At 43.0% G+C, this 17,645-nt stretch overlaps 1 protein-coding gene and 1 long non-coding RNA gene across 3 annotated transcripts in view; one reads left to right on the top strand and one right to left on the bottom strand.

Annotated features, from left to right (window-relative positions):
* LOC121667115 overlaps window positions 1–16,790 on the top strand; it is a 142,538-nt gene extending 125,748 nt beyond the window's left edge. The window contains exon 11 of the long non-coding RNA XR_006016924.1: window positions 16,708–16,790. This is a non-coding gene — a long non-coding RNA (uncharacterized LOC121667115). The remainder of the gene's footprint in view (window positions 1–16,707) is intronic.
* On the bottom strand, window positions 605–17,639 carry ZNF365 (zinc finger protein 365). Of its 2 annotated transcripts, XM_042033367.1 has the most exons (4): window positions 16,772–17,639; window positions 7,556–7,736; window positions 5,505–5,542; window positions 605–3,039 (listed from the first exon to the last, which is right to left on the bottom strand). In XM_042033367.1, exons 1-4 carry the CDS (start codon window positions 17,494–17,496, stop codon window positions 2,793–2,795), a joined length of 1,191 nt encoding a protein of 396 aa, XP_041889301.1. In that variant the 5' UTR covers window positions 17,497–17,639; the 3' UTR covers window positions 605–2,792. The 2 variants fall into 2 exon arrangements, with proteins under 2 accessions (XP_041889301.1, XP_041889302.1); XM_042033368.1 differs by lacking the exons at window positions 5,505–5,542; window positions 7,556–7,736.
* Window positions 17,640–17,645: the final 6 nt, after the last annotated feature.

Raw genomic sequence — 17,645 nt, 5'->3', positions numbered from 1 at the left:
AATGGTCAACTTTGTCAGAACACTTCCAGATTTAAAAAGTATTTTTAAATTGACAAGTCCCAACTTCAGAAGTCCCCACAAGCTAAAGCTGGTTACACTCAGCCTGGTGCAGGTTCTCAATTCCTCTCAAATGTTGTTTCTGTTAATGAGACAGGAACCTGGTTCCCCCATGGGAAAACCTCTCTTTCCAAGTCTAACCAGAGAGATGCCTGATGAAATGATGGCTCTGCAACTGGCAGTGTGTGTGAGAGACACCATCATTGACATTCCCTGGGAGCCCCTCTGCCCTTAATTTCCTTTGCCTGACCCTTCCCTCCACTTGCCCTGCCTCTGCTTTGAGCAGGTTATATGACCCTGTGGGTCACCTCAAGGACGATTACAGTAGGAGAGCAGCAGCTGACACGTGTGAGCTGTGCAGGCAGGATGGAGCAGCTGTCTGCAGGTTAATTTGTATTGCTGGGAAGGGTCACAACCCAACTTCACTGATGTGCTTTACCTGAGGTATAAACCAAAGTCCGAGCTGCTGCTGCTTGGCTTTTTCTCTGCTCTTTCGGAGGCTTTTGTAAGAAACAATGTATTTGACAGAGTTAAATGACACAGTAACTGAGAAATATATCTTTATTATTAGAATGTTTATATTCTAAAAACTTTTATCTGGGATTACAGTACAATCCAATTTCTTTCTAATTAACTAAACTGGCATTTGTTTGGCAAGTTAGTGTAAATTAGGCTTTGAAAAGTTTAAAAACATGCAACTTCTCTTACTCTTTTCCTCTTCCTCCCTGAAAAGGACAACTTACAGTCAAAATTTTGGCATGATAAATAATAAAATAAACATCTTATTTGTGAACTAGTAGTTGCACTTAACTTTGGTGACTAACAGAGTAGATAGGCATTTAAAAATAAAAATATCCCTTCTGTGTCAGGTGGATAAAGAAACAGATTAATATATTTTACTTTATTATCTTTCTAATGTTCACCCTTATTATCTTCAAAAAAGGTCATTTTTTCAGGTTTGTGGAAGGATGTGGGAAGCAATAGAAAAAAACCACAAGAATGCTTCAACTGTAGCTTGCCTACAAAAGTTGTTGTAACACACAATCTGACCCAAGCCCATGCAACACAATGAACAACTCCTTTTCACCACACACAATGCCTAGCATAAGGCCAAGTGTGGCCTTGTGACAGAGTTAAATAAATATTAAAATATCATTACAACCTAAGTACCTGAATTGGTTTTACACTGTGACTTCCTACTGAAACAGTGTTGAGAGACTTTTAAACATATAGTGATTGTTCCATATACACTATTTTAAATAAAAGTGAGGAATAATACTCTTTCTTCACTCTGCTACTTTCTGGGAGCTCTGTACACTGACAAATGTATGACATCTGTAGTTACCTGATCCTAGCTGACTGATTGGTCATCTTCTGCTTTAAAAATATTGCCACTTGGGTGCTTATTGCAGCAGTAATCATAGTGATACACTGTCTTTTAATACTCAGTTCTGCTTACAGACATAGTTATAAAAAATGAAAAACATTTTTCACAAATCTTTGTACACATACTGTAAAAATCACCTTCCACATAAACAATTTACATCTGTTATGAGCATTTAAAAAATAAATCACACAGACTTGTCTCCCCTATCCTTTCTTTTTCTTGAGAAAACAAATCCCGTCAGTAACATTATCAGGATGTTCATATCTGTAAACATGGCATGAGGATTCATGTTACCAAAAAACTGTATACACAAAGAAAATCTTGATAAATAAATTCTCTGATAAATAAGGATCCTTTTAATTGGGACAAACCAGTGTAAACACAGGCATTCCTGTTCCGCAGTCATCTCTAACTGCCTTGCATTTGGGTTCTTAGTTCAAAGTCAGTGATCTCTCAGCCCTGTAAAGATTCTTCAGAGATAAAAATGTGAAGGATTTGGGTTGTAATCATGGCCATTTGGGCCTCTCATGCCTGAGACCAAGCACAGGCATTGAACATGATGCCATGCAATAACACGCTGCATTAGCCTGTTGCTTGCTGCACCACAGCTGATAACCTGCTGCTGGCACTTGGCACTGAAACTCCTCCTCGGGCCCAATCTAGCCTGTGCTTGCCAGGGCAGCTTCTGGTCTCCTTGCTAAGGGACACCAGAGGAGCCCAAACTTGTACCAATAGACAATGTGGCTGCTGGCAGAATCAAGTGGTTTAATGTATTTAATAAAAGATGGAAATGTGCTTATAGCCAAAAACCCAGGGTAGCAATCTACTGCTGTAAACAGCCTTCAAGTGACTTTGAGTAGGCCTTTTGCATCTAAGTATGTCTGTTAGTCACTGATCTTACACCTACCTAAGCTGAAAGATTGAATATTTAGGTGCTGATTAAATGGATTCCTCTGAACTTCAGCAGTAACACAGATGGAAAATAAATTAGCAGGCCACATGCTGCCACTAAAATAATTAAACATACAGCCACAGTACTGCCCAGCAAGATAACTGCAGTCATTTAAAATAAGCTCTATAAATGACTAAATAAATAAATAAATAAATACATGAATAAATAGAAAAACCTCCATGTAAACTGAATAAAATGTCACTTCTTTTATAGCGCCCAAAGAGGGAATGGCATAACTAAATAATAGAAATCTTCCATATGTATATATTTCTATATATTATATCTGATATGTTTTGGCATGGCCAGATGGATAGGAAAAAGAAGGATGACTAACTTCATTCAATGTTTGTTGTGTTGAAGCCAAGTTCCTGTGTTACTGTATATTGCTCACCATCCCTATAGCGGTTTGGCCTTTTTACCCATCTTTGATTTTGCACTCACTTTCCTGGCAGAGCAGACTGATTCAACCTTCTTTTGTGCTCTCCATATTTCTCTTGGGCAATCAACAGGTTCATAGAAGCATTTCACTGGCTGCAAGCTGTTTTTTTCATCCTTTGCTTTTTTCAACAAGATCCTTCCTTTTTGAAAGGAATGAGGCTTTGCATCAGGGATGTTATATGAAGCATGTTGACTTCCTCGGCTCCTGAAATTAGTAATAGTGATTATTAATAACTATTATTCAGTCTTGCAAACTAATAGGTCCCCAAAATATCCCAAACCCATACATTTCTGAAGACAAAAATAGTCTTGTTTTACAGAATAAGGCTGCATGTTAAAAACAGAGCTGCAAGATGAATGCCACTTCTCAGTACTCAAAAGCATTCCTCACTAAAATAACCCCTATGTGTGTTCTGGTGCACTCTTCAGGCACGTCCGTCTACACTTTTATTCCAATCAGTATTCTGCTGATTTTGGAGTGCTGAGACCTTACTGAGGTCTATACTTGGTGGTCTGCCGGGATTTTTAAAGATGCACATGTTCACATCAACCTTCTGCAAAGAATGAACATCCCTTGGTCTTTGGAAGACCACACAGCACCATAAGAGTAGAAAGTAGGTGGAGGAACTGTAGGGACTTCTTTGTGGAATCTCAGTGCTGCCCTGGACTGCACCCAGGCCCCAGGGAGCTGCTGCTGCTAATGGCCAGTAGCTCAGGAAACTCCATGCATGCGCTGACTGCCCATCTAGGGAAACTTTAGCTTCCCTTTCAGGCTTTAATTTAAAACAGGAGAAGAAGAAAGGGGAATACAAAAACTGGTGGGAAGAAGGGTATGAAAGCTTAAAGGCCAAAGTAAGCTGGATTCTTTGTTCTCTCTGTGATGGTTCAAGCCCAGCAAGATTTGCAGAAATTGGTGAGCTCAGGTGGAGTGACGGCAAAGTGCCCAGTGCTGCAAAGGCTGAACCATGCACTCCACTTTGAAATTTTACATTGAAACTGCAGTTCCTCAGTTTAGCTAAGTAAGATCATTATACCCCCTTTTAACATAATCTTGAAATGTTTTACAGCAGATACATGTAGTGTAACAGCAGAACTATGAACATAAGGCACCAGCTCACATCTACCCAGATCCTGTGACTGAAGAACAGATGTGCTTATGTACAAGTTGATCTTTTAAGGGAGCCCATAGGGCTATTTTCCGTAGCTTGTTATTTCTGAAAACCATGTATCTGTAGTATTACTTCTTCTGGGAGTTAAATGATATTGCACACTTGACAAAGCCAGTTTTGGAAAAAGCTGTGGTTATTCAGGTGTGTACAGTGAAAACCCTCTCCTGCTCTTTAGGAAGATGAGAAGGGTGCCATGAAAGCCTGTATTTATTGGTGGGAGGTAGTGAGGGCCATCTGACATAGTAGGAATTAAGCCTTACCTACATAACAGCATTACCTGGTTGGCAGCTTTGCTAACCAGGTTTCACCAGAGGGAAGTTTTGGGAGCTTGCAGACACTGTGTCATCCTGGCCTGGTGCAGGCCTGGGCTCTGACCACTTGCTGGGGTTTAGGAATGACCTGTGTAAATGCACAAGTGTTGGGCACTCTGGTTTACCATCAGTTCTTGGGTACTGTTTGTTACTGTCCATTACTCAGTTGTTGTTAAAAGATGCAGCGTTCTACTTTTCTCAGCTGTTGTTATGGTGAAGAAGTTACATCATTTATTCCCAAGGCATACACAGGCATTACTGCAGGTGATGTTAGGCAGTCCTCTGCTGCACTGAGTGATGCCATTAAAACCAGAAGGTCAAGGTCAATATGATATGAGGGGCTACCTAAAGGGGCTAAATTGTATTTAAATGGAACGAGTTTATGGTAGAGAAGACAGCTGTCTGTCCCCAATTCACAGTCAGGGTAGGATGGAGGTCACTGCGTGTGAAATGCAAAGCTGCCCCCTCCAGACGTGGGAAATGCTTTTTCACTAAAAGAAGCATCTCTGCAATGTAAGTGACTGTGAGAGTCTGAACTTCTACTTACACATATTCCTAATCTGTTGTGTTATGGAGAATGGCCTATGGTGTAATGGGAGAAAGTCCCAAACTCATGTCTCCACTAGGAAAGGGTGCACTGCCTGACTGTCACTTGGCCAAGCAGCACGTGGTGCTCTAAGCCACCTGCTGGGACTCATGACCAAGTCACAAAGACATGGGAGACCAGCCCCAATTAGTTCTGCTGCTTCCATGACAGCTGCTTGAGTAACCCGAGATTGTTAATGCCCATGCTTTGTCAGGGCACTTGTTTGGTTATATGAGTGTTACTGTCAGTTAGGAAATGACAACTGTCTCTCCTACCTATAGAATGTTAAAAGATATTTCCAACTGAAACTTGGACTGCGTTTGCCAAAGAGATTCAAGTCCTGTAGCTTTGCAATAGGCTATTATAGTCAGCCGAAGGAGTAATCTGTTTAACAGAAAATTAGTATTCTTTATTTTCTTTAGAGAATATCTGAATTTAGTTTTGTTTTAGTAGAAATCTGTTTTTCCTCAATTACATGACATAAATATAGACCACATGCAGGTATAGAACCTGACCAAACCCAACCTATAAGGTAAAATGCAAAAGCAGAAATGCAAGCATATCAACTTGGTGTATTTTAGTAAAAAAAAGGAGATATACATACAGGCATCTGGGTTTCTTATTTAATGAAATGTCTGTAAACTGCAATGAAAATAAAACCAGGTTACTACTATTACATTTTCAAGTAATTAAAGTACAAGGATAAAATGTACACAATCTTTAAAACCATACTTCCATTCTCACCTGCTGTTAAAACTAGAACAACACTCATAAAAGAAACCAAAAAATCCTCCTCTTTTACAGATTATTACTCTTCCATCTTATAAACGTCTTTAAAGTTCATAGTAAGTGAGTTGTTAGTGGTTGGATTTTTCCCATTATTTTTATTATAACTATGATCAAAGTAAATTGAAAGAAGTGTGAGCTGAACAGAGATCTTTCACATTAGGTTAAACAGTATGGATACAATGAGAAGTAATTATTGCGTTCAAGATAATTAATAAAGGGCAGTGGCTGAATAAGCTGTATGAAATTAACTTTCAGATCCTTTAGTTTTTCAGTGATACATTTCCTTTACACAAGTGGCTAGGAAACTACAACTACAAGCCCTTGGCTCTGCCAGACTTGCACTGAAGGGTGGAGGGTGAGGACACAAACATTCTCTCCCCCTCCTGCAAATTCTGAGACCAGCTAGGGACAGCATAGCCTCAGTGCCAGCCCAAATTTGCATTACTTCATTTTTTACAACAGTTTGGTTCACAGTGTGGAAACAATTTGTCTAGTCCCTCTTTTGGTGGGGGTCAGAAAGGAGGTGTTCAATGCCAGCTCAGCTTAAATCGATCTTAGTACTAAATCCATTCTTTGTATTGAGCTCTCATCAGAGCTTGTACACTGAGCCTTTGAATATCATTTAATGTAGTCACTGAGCCAAGCAAGTCAGATTTGGCATCTGAAAATGATTATGTTCTTGTAAATGTTCCCTCTGTCCCTGGTATTGTCCACACTTTGCAGATGGATTTTTACCCAGCCTGACTTTGCTTGTCATCTGTCTTGGTTGGAGTCTGGAGCCATCTCATGGTGTACTTTTCTGTACCTCCTGAAGGTCAGGATGGTCAATATTTGGATGGATGACCTTAGAGGAATGCTGAAGTCACCCAGAAAGCAGGGCAGCTGTGTGGAGTGAGGGTTAAAAAGGTCTCTCTTAAAAATGAGAGCCCTCCCCAAGGGACACTGCTGAGCCTGGCATCACAATAAACACATCCAGAGAGAGAGAGATGATTTAATTTTGAGGCCCATCTGTACGGAGCCCCATAATGTTCTCACAGATACTGTCTCAGATGTCCTGCACTGGATTTCAGCTCATCTACGTTTATTCAGGTCTTACCTAAAGCTTGTTGTCTTCCAAGTAGCTCTGGGAACATTTCCTTTCCACCACTGCATACCTGTTCAGTGCTGTGCATGCTCAAAAGCCTTCTTCTCACATCCCAGGGTGAGCAACTACTGAGCACAGGCAGCATGGGGTATTCATTTAAACTGAAAAGTTCCTTGGAAGTCCTGTGCCTAAAACTTGTCATATAAATGTAATGCATTGTAGGAAAAATATTGAGTTTATGTATTAAAAACGTGGGCTTTTAAAGAAATAATGTATTTTAAAAAGCAATGTTCTTTGATTTCTAGTCCATGGGGTACAGGCCTGTGGGAATCCATTCACCATTTCTAAGAGTCTCATGATAGGTAACTACTGAAAGCAAGATGATTTGGAGCAGGCTGATATGCCACCTATAGGGAGCCACGTCTTTCCTGAAAATCTTTTGGCATCCCAAAAAGACTGCCAAGTTATATTTAAAAAGTGTTCATGGCAAAGGCAACAGCAGCAAGAGCCAAAGCTGGAAAAAATTTTAAGTATCTATCAAATATTTCATTGCTCTCCCTCTACCGTCTTTGACGATTGCTGCTCTGACACTCCCTGCTCCTTTCTCTCATGAAAGTGGCAGTTTAAAACACAAATAAAACACACCTAAAGAAACATTTCACAAATGCACATATGCCTGCAGTAGCGATTGGCCTGAGCCGCTGAGCCCACCCGTATTCAAACTCCAGTACTTTGGCTCCAGGGGGAGGTTGACAGTAAAGGGAAGGACTCTGCTGGCTTACCACGTGCTCACTGACGTCGGTGTGGTTGCACACCATCTGCTGGTTTTGGTAATATTCTAGCTGCCTTTCTGCCAGATCCACGCGCTGCAACAGGTTCTCAATGAAGTGCTGGAGCCTGGCTTTCCCCCGCACTTCTTTTTCTGCTGCTTCTTCCAGGAAGTGGTTGAAAGTAACAACTTCTCTGCAAGATGGAAACATTGCAAAGAGGCCACATTTAGATAACAGAAGGGCTCTGGTCTCGCTGTTTTCAAAAACTACTGGTGTTTCTGCAGTTTTTCATGGCGATAGCATGTAGTGGCTAACTACGGTCCTTCACTTTTGTCAAAAGATTTCAACTTTTTTGTGGACAAAGTGAAGATCTGGAAACCTGAATGCTGAATTTAAATTTATGGGCAGTGGGTTTGGGGTGGGGTTTTTTCACATTATTTGGTCTCTTGGAAATAGTCTTCAGTGGTCCACAGGGTAGAAATATCATTAAGCATCACCTCTCGAGGTATCTGGAAACAGCTGTATCTGCTTTCTGGTTTTTTACTTAACCATGAGCATATCAGTTCTGAAACATGAAGAGAAAGAGATGAACTCCCAAATTTATCTTTCCATTTCATCATAATCTTACAACAGTCATTTAATGTTGCTGCTGGGGTGGTTCCTAACTTAAGAGAGCTACTGTGACCATTAAACTTCATTTTGGCTGCAAACCTACAAGTATGTTCAAATTTGGTGTTATGATCTGGAGCCAGTGGGAGCATGGGGGATTAACAGATAATCTACAGATTATAGACCAAGGAGTAGATGTGTGGGAAGAGCAAGTTTTAGGTAAGGAGTTTATGAGTGTGTCTAGTCTAGTAACACAACTGGAAGAAACAGCAGCAGTGGCTGTGAAAGCTCCCAGCTCTGTACTGAGACACTGCTCATTCCTAAGTTCTCTCCATTCTATCAGTTTACTATCACTAATCAGGACACCATTTGGACCTCTGATATCAGAGGACTATTTGGGTGGAAGAAGTTTGCTTACAGATTGAAGCACGTATTACAAAAGAAGACAAATCTGAGCATGTAGGACTTCCCTGGTTAATAAATGCCTGGATAAATATTTCTTACTCTGCCAATGAAGCCATGTTAATTTTTGCTTTGTACAAAACAGAGCGGGTGGGAGTTGAGGGAACCCATGCTTGCCAAATGAAAAAGGGCATGATTGCTCAGTAGAAATACATCGCCTGAGGAAAAAGCATTTTAAGTACAAACTATGAAATAGTTTGTAGCAGAAATAACCTTTCAAAGCTTAGCTTGTTTATAACAAATCCAAAGTTTCTCTGTATTTCATTGTTTTAACTCAGCATAGTTGTAGTTAATTGGTTTACTGTAGTATAATTGTTTCACCAGCGAGCTGCTTTGTACTGAGTTAGGCACAAGTGGTCAGCCATGGAAGCTCACCACCTAGGATTCAGGCTGTGCCTGCCCGCTGATCTAATGGTAGGAACGAGGTAAAAACAAGCATATATTGTTTTGGACCAAGAACATCAATGAATATTAGTTTCTATTAACTCACCCACAAAATCTGGCTTAAGAAACAAAGAGGTAACTTGTAACTTGTTTGTTAAGCTCAGCTACTCCATTTCATTTCAAGGCTCTGTACAGTTTAAGTGATTATTAGATTGCCCAGAGCAACCTGATACTAAAGAGCCACTGAGGAACACTTAGGGAGAAGCCAATCTAAACTCATTAAGGTCAATTTTAAGGCTTTATTGTCACCGCACTTAACAGCACTGTAACTTCTTTGATTTCATGGTGGTTTTAGGCTAACGTAGGAGCAACCTGAAGCCCTTGGAGTTTCATCAGGCTCCTCTTTTACAGGGGACAGGGAGCTCAAAAGCACAGCTACTCAGCAGGTTGGCTCCAAATCCCTCTCCCTTTGGGTAAGGAAGATCTGTGCGTAGCCTGGCAGGCTGCTGACCCTCCAGTGGGAAGGGTGGGAGAGTGGGGAGCTACCAGCCTGGGACACCGTGAGGATGTCCTTCCCAGGGACACATGCAGCTTGTGAGTTTTGCTGCAGCAGGAGGCCACAAATATGAGTACCTGGCATTTTTTAAAAAGGTTGATAGTTTCAAGAATGTTAACATTTGTAGGTGTCTCAGCAAAGGTAATTAAAAAGAATTCATTATTTGTCTGCTCTATGGCATGAATAATCACCGACAGATTTTTCCTTTCCTACAAATATTTCACTAATATGCCATAAGGAGGCCAGGGGGAAGCAGTGGTTTTTTAGGAAGACCTAGATGACTATCAGAAGGAGAAGAAGAAACTCCTAATGTCAATAAATTCCCTAGTATTGTCCTTGCTTTCTAGACTGCTAAAGATAACTTGGCATCCTAAATGCCATTATTTGTAGGAATTGTTATTAGCAGCAGTAGTAGCATCTCCATAATTTCTCTCTGTTTAGCTGCCTCTGTACAGCCTATGAACCTGCCTTTAATAACTTTAATCTAAAAATTTTCCTTTGGGCTGAAATACACTCTGTAAATTCCCTTTGGAAAGACAGGAGCCAGAACGTACCCACGCATTAGGGCTCCGTCACACGCCTTGCACTGATAAGGAGCACTTCTGTTAGTTCAGCTACTTTCTGTTTCCACTTCATTCTCATCTCTCAGAAGAACAAGATCAAGCCCCGAGGAGTGACTGCTAATAGCTCTTTCTACTTGCTCCAACACTTCTTCCTCAGAGAGCTCACTCCATGCCACGGCTATGCCTTGGCTACCTGAAGAGAGTTCCCTGAAGAAATTTTACCCTCTTCCCACTGTGAACAATAGGGAAATGGTTCAAAGAATTCATGTAGCTTCCTGCAGCTGCTGTTTATCTGTCTAATTGCTCTTCTTGTCTCTTGTAGTTTGCCCAGATATTTTCTTAGCCATGCTGATGACCCTCTCCCTTCAATTCTATTTCTAGATATCTGTGATGATTTTTTGCTTATGTTCTTTACTTTCAGTTTATTTCTCCAGAACCTCTGCCAAGCTTTTGAGGATTATGTGATAAGATTTCTGTCTTTCACCCTCTTTTCTTACGCTTGTGGAAAGGTGGATGTTCACAGAGGTTTGACACTGCTCCTCATGAAGTCAGGGGGGAAGATGAGGCTGTGAATATTGTGGGGCCCACTTGGTAGAGGCATAAACCAGAGCACAGCAGCATGGGCCCATTGGGCTCTGTGTCTTGACAGCACAGCCTTGTCAGCAGCGTTCACCTGAAACAGGAATCATTTTGTTAAAGCCTGGCTCAGATCTGAGGTGTTGCCCTTACTAACGAGAGGTCTCTGCTACCCTGCACTGACTATTCCACATCTGGAGCACTTCTGTTATATTGAGTAAAGGTTACATGGAGTTACTAACTCCCCCTGTGAATACCTCTGCTCTCAGCATCATCTCTTTACTGCTCTGCTTCTCTGCCCAGCAGACTCTTGCCCCTTTCACCCAGTTCTGCACCCTATAAGCACTTGCTTATAGGGGTAAACAACAGATCCTGCCACTACATTTTCTGAGTGGTGTAGATGATGCTCAGTGCAGCTTAGATCTCTTAAGTTTCTGTAATCTCATCTGTTCATAGCTTACTATACCAATACTAAGGTATATTGTATGCAAAATGTTTACAGGGCTATGACTGGGCAGCAGGGAGAAAGGTAGGTTTCTTACTTTGTCTTTGACGGTGCTCCTGTCAGACAAAACCTTTCAGGAAGAGGGAATTGCTCCTGCTGCCTGGAGAGCAGAGGGTGTATTGAGCTGCCAGCAGCAGGGTGAGGCAAGTGAGAGGGAAAGACAAGGGGGATGCAACCTGGGAGGTGTCCAAGAGGAGCAGGAGATGCCTGTACTGCCAGAGTGTCAGAGAGGAGCTCTTCCCAGAGCCAGAGGAGTCCAGGGGAAATTTACTGCAGTACAGCAGGCACTTCAGAGGTGTTCAGCTGAAAAAACAAGTGCAGGGGGAAGAACTCACTGTAAGTAAAAACTTGCTGCCAAAGCTTTTAATTTAATCTGACTCTGCCAGGAAGTTAACCTGTTCCAGTTAACCAGACTTAAGTAGTTTGGCATTTTTCATTCCAAATCCAGCCTAGCCCAAAAACTTCTTCATGGAGGCTGTAACCATGAAACAACCTGAGATGTTCACGGTAAATAAAGTTATAAATCACAGCCTGAGTAGGTGACATTTATTCTTCTGCCTTTACCACTAGATTATTCAGTGCTCCTTTAGGATGAGTGAGCTGCAGTTCTTGTTTACTGGAGCAGTTGCCAGCACATGGATACTGGGATATGCTTAGTATTTGTATGATTTTCAGCAGCTAAGCATGTGATACACTGAGTAGATGCAGAGGGTGGGACAGCTCCAGCTCCTTAACACCTGACAAGAAGGGCTAATTATTTCTCACATTGCAACCAAGCCCTCCCACGGATGCATAGTACTGGCCCCAGGACTGTGCACAGCAACACTGACACCTGCAGCTGCTCTGTAGGTGGAGACAAGCACGAGGCGCCATGCAGATTCTGCACCCAGTATCAAATCACTTTAGAGAATTACAGTTAGCATAACTCTGCCTAAAATCAATAGAAAACCAAACACATTATTTTACCTGAAGGTGGGAAAATTCCTATCACAGTATGTAGTAAAGTCATTTATTTGTCAAAATATTTAATATATATATATTCATTAAGTATTAATTCCACTGACCTTATCCATCACTCAACTGGTGTTTTTGCCTGAAGGCTGCTGTTATTCATTAGGTTGTGGTTTCACATTCCCACACCACTAACAGCACATTTGATTTAAGAGGTTCACACCTCCTCCCCTCAGAAAGTTATTGCACCCATTCAGTGGGCTGTATTCTAGATCTGAGCCCTGAACTTACTGAGGTGACACTGAAGATTAAAAGCTTTATTTCACAGACCCATTCTGTGGGACGTTCATGCTAGGCTTAAACCTGTGCAGCTGCATGGGGGGAGGGGAGTAATCTCTCGAGTAGGAAGATGAAAGAAAACAGGAAAGAGGGAGCAGGATTACCTAAAACTGAGGGTGGAAGAACAATGTGTAATTGCAGTTGTACTCTGCTTAAAGCAAATCAAAACTGTTTTGTTGTACAAATGAAATTCCTATTTTAAGGAAAGCTGTTTTAAACCACAAATTGCAGTGATCTCTAAAAGCCAGCTCTTAATGCCATTGTCAAGATGCTATCTGCACAGATAATTTCATTAATTGCAAACTTAAGGTAAAGCCACTGGCAAGAATAACTACTGCCCACCACAGCTATTCTGAAATAATCCTTGCATTCCAGGCTATGTCAGAGCAGAGGCATGACCAGTCTCAAAACAAATGCATTAGACTGGTTAGAGAAATTACTGTCAGAGATATGGCAAGGTACAACATTAATGATCTTACTCTATGATTAGGAGCCAAAGTGAAAGTGTTTAAGATACCACTAAAGGTAGATTCCAGCCAAAGACCATCACTTCAAATGCTTATCCTGTTTACCAGTTTCAGTTTTCTTACATAACATCTAGAAACAAGCCTCTCAGTGTCCTCCAGAAGTTAAGTTCATAGCTGGTTTTTGTTTCAATGATTTTCTTGATATCTTATTCAACAAAGTCTTAAGCCCTTTGGGCATGCTTCAGTGTTATCTTTAAGATCACAGTACTCACTCTGAGTTGCATTTTCCTTCATCAAACATTGAATAATCCCTTTCAGGGCACATTTCTAATAAAATCATTCCTTTGCTCAGCAGCTCTGTGCTTAGAGTAATACTACCTCAATTATGCATTAGTACAGTCAGTGTTATACCTCCAGCTGTCCTGCCCCTCAACACAGTTCACCTCCATGAGGGCCTCACACCAGTATCACAGCACATAACTGCATGCATATTGGCACTGCCATTTTTGTAAGGAAACAAAGAGAAAATTTAACTAAAAAGATATGTTCACTTCACCACTGCCTTTCTTGGACTGCTAAAGGCTTTATTTAAAACAAACAAAAAATAATCAACTGACAAGTCTAAAGAAATAACCTTCTGATCCTACAAACTCTTCAAATGGGCAGCCCTGTTCCTGCTGATGGTCTAAACCAATTCTCAGGTGTTTCAGGGAAGGTGTTTTCTTTTTTCTCCTGCTAAGAGGAAAAGATTTTCAGCTACACTAGCTCAGTACCAATGCTAATTTTAGGAAAAGTTATCCATATTCACAAGATTGCTTATGGAAAAAAAAAAAATCCAAAGAAACTGATGAAAGCATTTATTTCTGAAGGTCAGCAAGTATCAAAGCAGTCCCTAAGGGATGCCTTTGACTTTCTGCAATCTGCAGTGAGAACTGTTTCTGCAATTTCCATTAAGCAGTCTTGTTTGGCTTTCTAATCATCTGGACTTCTTCCAGAAATCAAAGCCAAAGTTGAGATCCTCCTTTTTTGAAGGACAATGTCTTTTCAGCACACCAAGTAAGTTTTGAACACACAAAGGATTGAATATATATACAGGTCTCAGAGTTTACCAACGGCCCATGAGAAAGCCAGGCAAGTGTCACTGTTGTTACCAAAGTCATGAATATCCTTTCTTCTCTCCTCTACTACTGCACACCACCCAGTGCCTCCCTGCTGCTGGAGCAAAGCTAAGTGTCCCAGGCATTTTTAGAGAATCAAATCTGAAAAGCTGCTCTAGAACTATCAGCCCTGTTCTTACAAAGCATTGTTCTATACGTACCTTTGTTCTCAATTTGCTACTTATACAATGATCTTTCAATTGGAAAGCCAAACAGTGCATTTTTCTGTGGCACTATCCCTTGTTATCCCCCAAGATGGGAAATGCAGGAACTATCTGAACGAGAGAAAACCCAACACATTTCCAGTTTTTCCTAAGTGAATTCAACCTATTCCTACACCCTGCCTACCCTCCCAGTGCCCTCAAGAGTAACTTCAGAGGCAATCCTGTGGGGCTGGGCACAGACACAGCTCTGATAATTCTTCCATCCTACCCACTAGCATGCATTATGCACGTGTACCTTTAGAAAATAACACACTACTGTGTAAGAGCTGTTCACTCATTCCTCTGGCTGCTCTTGCTTCCAAGTCTTTTTGTTGAAAGTGGAAGCAAAACCCTAAGGAGCCATACCCTGTACTCTGTGAAGTCTCTTGTGCAGCTGCCTCTTTTGGTTAGTGTTTCTTACTAGCCAAGAACCTTCAGCCTTCCCTGTAACACCAACTTAGGAGCTACCTCATCATTTGTTTATGCATTCACCCTCCTCCTTTCAAGACTAGAATTCTAACAGCAATCATCTGAGCTCCTGCCCCTCTCCTGAGCCTGGCAATGTCCAAGTGTGAAAGACAATGTTTTCCCACTTCTCATTCTGTATTCAGTCTTTTCTGGCCTCAGAACACCAACCAGCCTGACAGCACTGCTGGGTAAGCAGTCTGCCAAAGAGCAAGTGGTCTCCTCTTGTTCCTTTTCCTAATACAGTTAAAAGTCACAGCTTTTTATTTTTCTTTTGAAACATCAGCGTCCTTTGCCATCCTCCTATCTCATACCCATTCTTTCACTCAGATTACTCAATTGCCCCCTTCTTTTCCCGCAAGCTCTTTTCTCCTTCTGCAGCATTGCAGAACTTCGGGATTGTTCCACTGAATGGTTTCTTTCTCCTGACAGTCATGTTTTTCCTTCTGGGATCCTAGCCTTGATTTTTAAAAACATATTCTGCCTTTAGTTTGGGGTAAGATTCATGCCACTTAACTTCAGATACCTGAAATTCTGCATCTAGCCTACGACAGCTGCTTACCTGAGGTCTCCTGGTAGTCTGCAAAAGGAAGAAGGACCTTCACAGAGCAATCCCTCCCCCTCTAAGATATTTTTCATAGTGACTCACACTATGAAAGAGCCCAGGAGGGCAGTCTGGTTAGATGGGTATATCAAAACTGCTTGAAACTGTATGTTATCTTCATGGCTTCCCTCCAGCATACTTTCAAATCTGCCTCAGTTACACTATTATTTTCAGCTTCACCTTGAGTCCTTCAATCTTCTCTTCCCTGAGGATCACCTGATACTTTAAAAGTCAGAGGTTCTGTTGAATATCCCTTCAAGGAAGATACACATCTCAGAGGCTCAAATCCCACCACCTTTATGTATCCCCTCTTCTGGGAAATCTATAGCACTGCTTCAAGGTAGATGGCTCCTACTGATGTGGGAGCCGTTATCATCTTTTCTTTCTTGTCCTTAGACTACAGGAAGGAATGATGAAAGCCCTCCAAACTTCCTACACTGAACTCCTACACCACCTTCCTTATTTCTTGTAAGATCAGTGTCATGGCAACTAGCACTTCTCATCTTCCCTTTGTAAGCCGATGAATTGGTTTAGAGGCATGCCATTACCAAGGCTCTTTATTTCCATTTCTCTAAAATAAGTTGTGTTGCTCTGAAAAGCCTGAAAGGTTTCAGTAAGTGCTGAATAAACCAAGTAGTTTATGTATAAATTATATATCAGCTATCACTACATTTTTAATGGATGCAGCATGAATGTATTTTTAGATGGCTTAGGTTAGTCAGAGCTCTGGCATCTGCATCCCAATCCCATATAAGGGGTTCCTGTTTCACAGTTCTGTGTTCATCTAAAACACTAGACAGGAACTACTACATGGCCTTTTCAACACTGTCTCCAGTAAAGCTTTGCTGATGCACAGGAGACTATCGCACTTCACAGGCAGCCTGCTGACCACGGTGGGATGGCGTAAGGGAAAAGGTGCTATTCGGTATTCTCGCATACTTCATCCAGACTTACCCACCCTATCTTCTTAAAAAGACAACGCATTGGAGGTGTCGGTGTAAATCAGATTACATGCTGATGAGAGCTTCTACTTGTCCCTACCCCCATGAAACCAGTGGCAAAACACAGTCATTAGAATGTGCAGAAGTTAGTCACTAGGGAGCCAAGCATGAAAGCCACCTGCTCAGGGAGCTGTCCCCTGCCCTGTGAGTTACTTGCGAGTCAAGTGTGAAAGCCACCTGCTCAGGGAGCTGTCCACTGCCTTGCAGGGGACATGGTCACATGGGCTACAACTCTAGAAATACAGCGATCTGAAGCTGGTGAGGTCCAGGACCTTTCATAATCAGCAAGCAACTGAGCCATTCCCTCTCTTCTCTCCCAAAGGCTGTCACTCGCGCAGGAGCTGGCCAGCCCTCGCCAAGCCATCGGCTCTCGCCTCCCCACTTACTCCTCTTTCCGGTGAAGCTCCTCCTCGGACTCGCTGAGCCGCTGCTTCAAAGCTGCGATCATCTCCACCGCCACATCCACCTGCCTGCTCAGGGCCCGCTCTCGCCGCTGCACCTCCTGCTTCTTCTGGGACAGCTGCACGAACGCTGCCCGCACCTCCAGCAGCTCCGCCGTCTTCTGGGACAGCTCTTTGGTAAGCTTGTCGATCCGCTTCTCGATCGTTTTGTCCACGGCCTCTACCATCCTGTTAAACTTTTCTCTGACGTGTGCCTCGAAGGAGGCTTTGGAGTCAGTGGCCGGGAGGCCGGGTTTGGAAACCTCGCTGGGAGACTCAGCCGACACATAGTTGGCCAGGTAGGAGCCGGGCCGCTCCGCTGCCAGCTCCCGCGGCTGCCCGCCTTTCCCGCTCCCGCAGGACGCACCGCCCAAGTTCAGGTAGGGCCCCGCGGGCTGCGCGGCAGAGCCGCCGGGGCTGCCCGGGCTGCCCTGGGCTGCGGGCTCCGGCGGAGACACCAGCTCCGCGTCCTTCAGCGGGGAGAACAGGCTGCTCCTGGCCAGGAGGCTGCTCTCTTGGAAGCTGTGGCTGTACTCCAGGTGCACCCGCAGAGAGGAGAGGCTCCGGAACCTGGTGTGGTCGCCGCATCGCGGGCAGCGGAAGGGGAGGCTGACGCTGCCGAGCGGCTCCGGCCAGGGGTGCCCGCCTTCATCCCGGGCTGTCTGTTGCATTCCTCGCCGGGAGGGAACAGCCCGCGTCCGCGCCCGACGGGGAACTTGGGAAACTTTCCCGGCGATTCCTCAGGGGTACCGCGCCATCTCCGCCCGGCGCCCGGGGACGCGGCCGCACGGCCCCGCCGGCTCGGCGCGGCTCCGCTCGC

This window comes from Corvus kubaryi, unplaced genomic scaffold (genome assembly GCF_017639235.1).
Source record: "Corvus kubaryi isolate FWS band 111438036 unplaced genomic scaffold, C.kubaryi_AGA036_p1.0 37357, whole genome shotgun sequence".
Lineage (NCBI taxonomy): Eukaryota > Metazoa > Chordata > Aves > Passeriformes > Corvidae > Corvus > Corvus kubaryi.
Note: the sequence above shows the minus strand (reverse complement) of the source record. Positions and strands in the feature narration are given on the sequence as shown.